This window comes from Akebia trifoliata, chromosome 16, assembly GCF_017979445.1.
Source record: "Akebia trifoliata isolate Shusen 1 chromosome 16, ASM1797944v1, whole genome shotgun sequence".
In the NCBI taxonomy this organism is placed as follows: domain Eukaryota; kingdom Viridiplantae; phylum Streptophyta; class Magnoliopsida; order Ranunculales; family Lardizabalaceae; genus Akebia; species Akebia trifoliata.
Window position 1 is genome coordinate 28193774 of NC_141390.1, and position 8229 is coordinate 28202002.

Sequence of the window (8229 nt, forward strand, 5' to 3'; positions counted from 1 at the left end):
ATTCATATTTATTTATTTTTATTAAAAATATGTGGATTCTATTAGGTTTTTAAGGTATTGGCAACCCATGGAACAAAATCGAGTTAATTCGACCTTAGTTCAATTTAGGTTAATTTAGTTCTATAACAATTTGATTCGGTACCAGTTCTCATTTAATGGAACCAACCTAGGTCGATTTGATTTCGATTTAGCCTCAAATCCAACCAAATCGATCCAAGTTGCACCCGTATTGGAAACATCAAAATTGAATTTTTCAAAAAAAAAAAAAAAAAACTCTAAAATTTGACTCCTTATTAAGTGCCATGCCTAACCTAGCGATACCACTTAAATCCGGTACTCTTACCCGATCTACTCGGATCTAGTGACACGTTGTTATGTTTGACTCATTTATCACCACCCGAAGAAACGTGGAATTGTCTTCCCATCAACCTCATCGTTGGATGATAGGTGTCCAACGTCGTTGGACATAGAAAAGCCCTATGTACTACAGTGATTGTCTGATTTCGCTTACTTCGTTCGAACTTCTTCGAAGCAAACTACTACCAGTCTTGGATTCAAAGCCTAATTCGGGTGAGAATCGAAATTTTTCTAGTAATAATTACGGTTGTTCTGCTTTGTTTATGTGTTCTTGAATGTTTCTGGTTTCTGATACGGACCTGTAATTCTTTTTTAATATTCTAATTTTAATAGAAATTGGATTCTACATTGTTATCTTTATAGTTATATAGTTCAATTAGAATTCTATTATTATTCTTAGATTTGATTCTTGTAAATACCCAAATATTGGACATTTTCACAATTAATTAAAATTTCTGAGCTTTGGAGATCAGAGCATCTCGAATAGGTCATATTTCCCTTACTTTTTATTATTATTAATATATATGCTATTTTTATTTATATATAAACGATCCATTGGGAGTAAACATAGAGAGGAAGAGAGAGAGAGAGATAGATTGATCTTTAAAATTGTGATCCAAAGTCCAAACCAACCCTAAATTTCTGTTCATGTTTAAAGACTATTTTTTTTTTCTTTTTGTTTCTTTAGAAACATAAAGAACATTGTTGATTTTGATTAATTTTTGAATATTAATTGTAACATTTTATTTCATTCGAATTTCCCTACATACCCATGTGCTTGTGTGGCGAATTTGATGTGAATTTTCATCTCTTCTGGGTAATTGATTTTTATTTATTTATTTATTTTTCGTTTTATTTCATTTTATTTCCCACGAGGTTAAAATCTATGTTAACCAATTATTTCAGCTACTCAACAGTCAACATGTGTGTCGTCCTCTCGATTCATACGGGTTCGCGACTAGTACTAAATAATTGGTTAACATAGATTTTGACATCCCCGTGGATTAGTTTCCCAACAAGCATGAGGAGCTTCCCAACATTAGCATTAAGTTGAGAGTGGAACTTCAAAGTGGTGATGATGGACGATTCGGTTGTCACCTGACTTTCCAAGGCCCTACAGCCTATGATACCTGGATAATGTATTGATATGGTGTTGATATGATATTTATGCTTAAATTCGGTACATTTGCCAGGGGATGACATGGATATGGCACCAATTTGAAGCATATGGATAAAATATCCTGCAACAAATCATTTTTGTGCTTGTGTTGGGCGATCAAGCTCTATGTCTAGCAAATAACTTTGATATTAGAGAACTACATTAGTTTGCTATGATAAGAACTCTGTTGAAGTTATTATTATTATTTTTATTTGAAAATCTCTAGTAAACTCAATGTTGTCCTTAGTGATAACAAATCGCAAAAAGCATAATGATCATGGCATTTTCATAAGAACTAAATAATTTGGTCTAAACCAATAATCCATCTCAATCGTCGTTCAGTATGGGCATGGGCTTTCTTGGGATTTTGGTTTTGGAGGAATTTTAATGATTTAGAGTTTTGAGTCAATTTAGCCTTTAATAACAAGGTCTCTGCATGGTCCTCTTTTCTTTTGGATGAAGATCACTAGGTTTTGTTGAAAAAACATGTGGTGATGTTCTTTCAGTTAAATCATTTTATCGATCTCTTGTTTAGGAAAATATATCAGATTTCCAACCTGAATTGTTTGAGGCATGGTTTAAGGTTTTGTTCTATTTCGGTATGTTTCCACAAAACACACTTTTTTCGACATTGGAAGGTACACATATGCTAATCAAAGAAGTAAGAAGGAATAATACCCATTGGTTATACTTAAGGCAGCCCATATGCATTACTTAATTTGAGACAATCAGAATTATGTAAAAAAAGAACTGAAATCCCACTAGAACAGCTGTCCAAGTAAACACATTGATTTTAGTTCTTCTTTGAGTTTTCCAGCAAATAATTAGTGAAATTAGCTGATGTCTTGATGTAATTGTGCCAATTTTTTATGAGCATGATAGTGAAACAGATAGAAGAATTCGTCATATTCTAACTCTTGGCTTTCCAGGTGGTCTTTTGTGCAGGTTGGTTGAGCTTTTATAGATACTAATTGAAGTATACAATTCTGAAAGCCATATAACAATTTTATTAAAGAAAAGAAGTTCTCATTACTAGGCATGGCCCAAATGGAAGATATGATTAGAAAAAAAACAGCCGCACTTCTGCAAGCATTTTATGTAACAAAATATGCGAAAGAAGACAATATTCCTTGTCAAATTGAAGAGGTAATAGATTTAATTCAATAATTCCTTGCTTATCTTTTAGTTCACATTTTCTTCAACTGCATCATTTTTTTTTTTTCTGATTTTCATTGTTATTCTTCTTATTTATCCGGGGTTTAATTTATGAGTGTTTAACTCACATGATATTTTTCTTGAATTTTTAGGGTCTCTTCTTGGGTTCTCTTGGAGCTGCATCTAACAAGGATGGATTGAAAAGTTTGAATATCACTCATATTTTAACTGTAGCCAATAGTTTGGGGCCCTTATATCCAAATGATTTCATATATAAGAAAATTGAAGGTTAGGCAAGTTCCTTTGAGTTCTTTTCCCCAATTTTTTTTATTTCATCATTTATATGGACCAAGAAAACATCCATTATTATTGGATGGAATTACTGGATCCAATTAGTATAATTGCAATTTCATAGGCTAACTTGTTTTCTTTAATCTCCTCTTCTTTGTGTCTAAATTTATATTGTTTGCATCAATTGCTGCCACTTATTCTATATTATTTGTTTTCCTTTCAAATTTTTGGGTTTCAGTTTCACATATGTAGGGGCTGGGAGCTTTTTATATTCTCTTTTTTGTTCATGATGAGATAGTCGGTAAGTTTAAAGAAGATAACATTTGATGTTCCAAATAAACGACATGATTTTAGTGAAAGTTGAAACATACTTCTATAAGAAAGATTACTACCCTGCGGATTATGTTAATTCTATTAAGAGAATGATCAATATGTTTCAGTTTTTTAAACCTATGTTAAGAGATCCAAAATTGAGTAGTGTATCATATTGAAATTTTTTGGTTTCCATGTCCTATTGTTAGTAAGAGCCCAAAGCCATTCAGTCTACATGTGGCACTGACCCATAACTATTCAAGCAAACTAACCAGAAATTCACAACAGGGACAACTTCAAATTGATCAAAAGGGATCCCCAACAAAAGGCCAATACTCCCTTTGTGAGAGTCCATAAAAATACCTGTCCCAAAACTTTTACATGAACCCCAAAAGTCCTACTTTTCCTCTAAATACCTCTTCTCTTAGTTTTAGAGACTTGGTTCAAATCAATCTTGACTAATCATCTAATAAAACCCATTTACTTTGAAGTCCTTAACTTCCAAACATAACTACTAATAAAATAAGCCAACGATTTTTTTTCCCGCGTTTGTATTGTTTTACAAGTTTTATGTTTTTTATCTCTTCCAGTCTATGGAGTTAAGGCACGCTGCTTTATGTTCTTCTTCTTTTGATCAGTGTACATTTATCTATCTATTTGCACATGAATGTATAAGACTTTAAGGCAGTACCCTTTTTAATGTGATAGGATACTAACAATGAATTATTCAAACATCTGCCTCGATACTTTTGCTGAAATTCAAAATTTTTCTCTAAACATTGTTAACTATCTGCTTAAGTGTTTAAATGGTAGAATGATAATTGGTTAAGGAAAGGGAATAGAGTTCTCTACGAAAATGGTCAAGATATGTATTATGAATGAATGAAATAGTTTTTATAGTGAAAATCTTTCAATGGTTGTTCTCTTGTGAACAACTCACCTATCAAAGTATATCACACATGTCAACTCTGTAAAATACAAATGAATGTTACAATCAAAATAAAATTAATCTGATGCCAGATTCTGTGGCAGCTTGCATCCTCATCGGTCATCACAATTGGAGCTACATATGTGATGCACATTGACCATGTGTTTTGTTCTAATAATTACAAACAACTTATTTGAGAGTGGACATATAGTCTAGTTACCATCTCTGTTTTTATTTTCTCTTAATTTGAAGACTAAAGCCTAACTGGCTCTGGTTTCTAGTATTGAATGGATATGGATGGATCACTAAATATAAGTTTGCTCCTTTTTTTTTTTTATAGAAATTGTGAAGCTAACTAGCTTTCTCTTGGTTTAAAATACTTTTTTTAAATAATTAATGAGATGACAATCATTAATAACAGAAAATGTAGGAGTAGCTCCCATAGGATAAAAACTAAGAGAAAGTTGACTCAGATGATTTGGGTAAACTCAACAAAGCCTGAAAGAATTCGTGAATATAGCACACATTTAGCTGTTTTGTGGTGTTACCTGATATTTTCTTAACATAAGGAGTTTCAGTTCCAATTTCGTGTTTGATATTTGATTAATTGTTCTAACCAAGATAGATTACTTAAATAGTTTGACCATATGCAATAAACACCATTGGCAACACTGATGAGGAGTCCTTTGTTGTTGAGACTCCTCAAGAATTGGGGAGGGCCAAAGAGAGAGTGTATTGGAGTTGTGGGAGAATATTTTAAGGAGTATGGTTGAACGGTAGATATAGCCCTTTACAAATTGGAATTGCAGGATATGATCTCTATAACCATTCCAAATAGTTCGGAAAAGGCTTTTTGCTGTAGTTGATGAGGGTTTAGACCCATAGCTCAGTTGGTTTGTCATATTGCAAAACAACTTTGTTGTGGGTTCAAGTCCATCTTACCCATAAAAAAATGTAGTTGATTATACTAGTTTTTCTTGATATATACCATTATTGTGGCCCTTTTTTGTTTCAATAAAAATGTAAAAAGCTTTCTAACAATCTGATTGCACAACCTTTTTCTTGGGGGCCAGAAAAACTTAGGTGCTTTTCCATGCTGCGAGTAATTATGAGCATGTAGTACAGATTTTTCACATTATCTTATTGTGTTCGTTGTAATTTGATGTAGTTACTGACAGAGAAGACACAAACTTAGCGCAACATTTTGATGAATGCTTCGATTTCATTGATGAGGCTAAAATGAAGGGTGGTGGTGTGTTGGTCCATTGTTTTGCAGGAATATCTAGAAGGTACCTTTTTATCTTTCTCAGTCTACCTTGCTTTATTTCAAGGGATATGTGGGTGTAAAATGCTTAAAAGATTGTCACTGTCAGGTATAGAATAGATGGTATGTTAATGATTATTTTTTATGCATGGTATTACATATATCTATTGGGTCCCACTCCAGTCACAATTTTGAGGTATAAATGTCCCACTCAAGCTTCAGTGGAATGGGGTCCACACTACCCCACTTAATTGCCTTTCCTCTTCCCCCTTCAACTTTATTGTCTTTCCTCTTCTCTCCCTTCAATAATATCCCTCTAATTTTACTATCATTCCTCTTTTACCCCTTTAACCCCAAAGAGGATTATCGTGTTGTAGGCACAGGCAAACTCTATATATATATATATATATATATATTGCTAAATGGAAGTATTGTATTATAAGAAAATTAGTGTATAAAGGGAACAGCTCCCTCATGATACAAATCTGAAAGAGGGTAGATTTAGCTTTTCCCCCATCAAACATATTTTTAGCAATGAGGGGCAAGGATGAATAATCTTCAAAGTTGGTTCTGTTAAGTGTGATTCCTTTCTTTAAAACAATTTTGACTATACACAGTCATGCTTGGAGATTGCTGGTATGCCCTAACTAGAAATAAACAAAGGTGATCTTTTTCACAATACAGAGTTCTTGGTGCTAATAAAGTTCTGTTTGCTGGCTGCGAAGTTCTGTTTGAATATAACAATAGGAAACTTGAAAATAAATTTCCCATACTAAAGATATGAAGGCGAAAGAATCAAATGGGGTAAGGACTGTTCTCAACTATTGGACATTATTGTGAAGAAATCTTGCCTAATTATGTGATTGCTGCAATGGGTTTTAATGGGCTAAGGACTGTTCTCAACTATTGGGTGTCATTCAATGGTTTTAATTATGTGATTGTTTTAAGAGTCGTGATAATCTGATGCCCCACTCTGACCTACTTTCCCATCACAGAACCATAGATCATTTGCCTCGGGATACACAAGAATAGATTTATGATTCTGCATATCCCGAGGCAAATGATCTATGGTTCTGTGATGGGGGTGTATGTCAGAGGAGGGCGTCAGAAAATCATTATTCTTTTTTTAATGTATCTGTTAAAAGCAAAAGAATTGACACAAGATCCTGTACTTATATTTTTAAGACCTTCATTGCTTTTGATCTGGATTTTAAATTGATATTTCTCTGGACAATATGCCTACTTTTTAATTTTTCAATACTTTTTAGTTACACCATATCTATGCTAACAACTAGTACTAACTAAGCTTGGGTCTGACCTTAAGAAAGTCCTTGTATGAACCTAGTTTTTGAAAACTTAATACCAACCAACTATTACGTGAGAGTTCATATATTAGAGATTTAACGTTTGATAATTTACTTGAGTTTTACTTTGCAGTGTCACAATTGTTGTTGCTTATTTGATGAAAAAGCACCGAATGAGTCTATCTCAAGCTTTGGAACATGTTAAGAATAAACGACCACAAGCATCACCAAATTCTGGTTTCCTATCTCAACTAAAAGAATTCGAGAAGTCTCTTGGAGGTAACATTATGTTTTGCAGTTATTCTTTGAAATTGCTAATTTATTTTGTCGCCTTTCTATCCAAATTGTATTGAAGGGCTTCACTTCGTGTAGGTTCTTCTACCTCCTCACGCCCTGTGCGTGAAATGTCTCGGATTCCCAGGTCTCAGTCTGCTCCTCCTTCTCGATAAAAACACCAACAATAAACCTACAAAAGCACTACAACGCTCAAATCAAGCTGATCTAGTGTAATTCAGAAGGACAGATTAAATGCCATTTATTTGTCTTTTTTTTCCCTCCCTTTTTATACTTTCCATGCTTCCATGGACAATCTGTGGCAGTTGTCCAATCCTAGATTTTTTTAATGATATATATTTAATTTTTTATGAAATTCATTTGAAAACTTCAAATGAAATCTGAATTTCAATTAATGATATATGTTGGTTATGTGGTGAATGTGTAAAAGATTGAACAAAGGTGACATTGGTTTTGATACCAATTGGTATACTTTTGTGTGGAAAAATTGCGTTGTCCGACTAGCCTTATTTACTGAGGAAAAAAAAGGCTTTACTAAGCCTCATCCACCGTCAAAAAGACATCGAGATGCGTAACAAAATCAAGGTCTTATTTTTACACATCTCGATGTCTTTTTGATGGTGGATGAGGTTTTAGTAAGGCCTTTTTCCTCACTAAGTTAGTCAGAAAAGTGTTGAGGGTTAGAGAAAAAACATCCGTTTGAGACACTGCTAAATATCCACAGAGCAATTATAGATTTTGGTTTTTGGTGATTAATACCCAGCCAGTAGGGCTGCCAATGGATCGGGTTGGGGTATTAGGTTATTTTTTGTTCTTATAAGAAACAACTGCTCTTATAGTTACTAATTATGCTGTTTTATTTTGAGTACTTCAAATAAGTAAAAACTTGTTTAATGTGTTTTATTGGTAATTTTCATGTTGAAAAGTATCTGATGTACTGTTCTCATCTGCGTTATGGTTTACTGATGATCTTGTTTTGAAGCTTATGAGATTTTCTTCTAGGGATTGAAAACGCAGCGAATGGATACCCATTTTTATTTGGGTTTGGATCTTTGACACTTTTTATTTTGATTGGAGAGCAAATATTTTATAGAAACCAAACTAATACACCAAGGGATCATAACATACTTTGTGATGACTTTTACTTTGGTACCCTTCTATTTGG

At 33.3% G+C, this 8229-nt stretch overlaps 1 protein-coding gene across 2 annotated transcripts; it reads left to right on the forward strand.

Annotated features, from left to right (window-relative positions):
- Positions 1-420: 420 nt before the first annotated feature.
- Positions 421-7419, forward strand: LOC147383252 (dual specificity protein phosphatase 1B-like). Of its 2 annotated transcripts, none has more exons than XM_086428760.1 (6): positions 421-570; positions 2462-2662; positions 2824-2959; positions 5371-5491; positions 6904-7049; positions 7143-7419. In XM_086428760.1, the coding sequence occupies exons 2-6, from the start codon at positions 2555-2557 to the stop codon at positions 7217-7219; spliced, it is 588 nt and encodes a 195-aa protein (XP_086284886.1). In that variant the 5' UTR covers positions 421-570; positions 2462-2554; the 3' UTR covers positions 7220-7419. The 2 variants fall into 2 exon arrangements, with proteins under 2 accessions (XP_086284886.1, XP_086284887.1); XM_086428761.1 differs by having other exon boundaries at positions 494-591.
- Positions 7420-8229: the final 810 nt, after the last annotated feature.

What these genes read in the sequence shown, in the direction of transcription:
- LOC147383252 (XM_086428760.1), top strand. Translation starts at nt 2,555, where the DNA reads ATGGCCCAAATGGAAGATATGATTAGAAAAAAAACAGCCGCACTTCTG. An exon ending in CATATATAAGAAAATTGAAG is followed by an intron (nt 2,960 to 5,370) that starts GTTAGGCAAGTT and finishes AATTTGATGTAG; the next exon opens with TTACTGACAGAGAAGACACA. An exon ending in TTTGCAGGAATATCTAGAAG is followed by an intron (nt 5,492 to 6,903) that starts GTACCTTTTTAT and finishes TTTACTTTGCAG; the next exon opens with TGTCACAATTGTTGTTGCTT.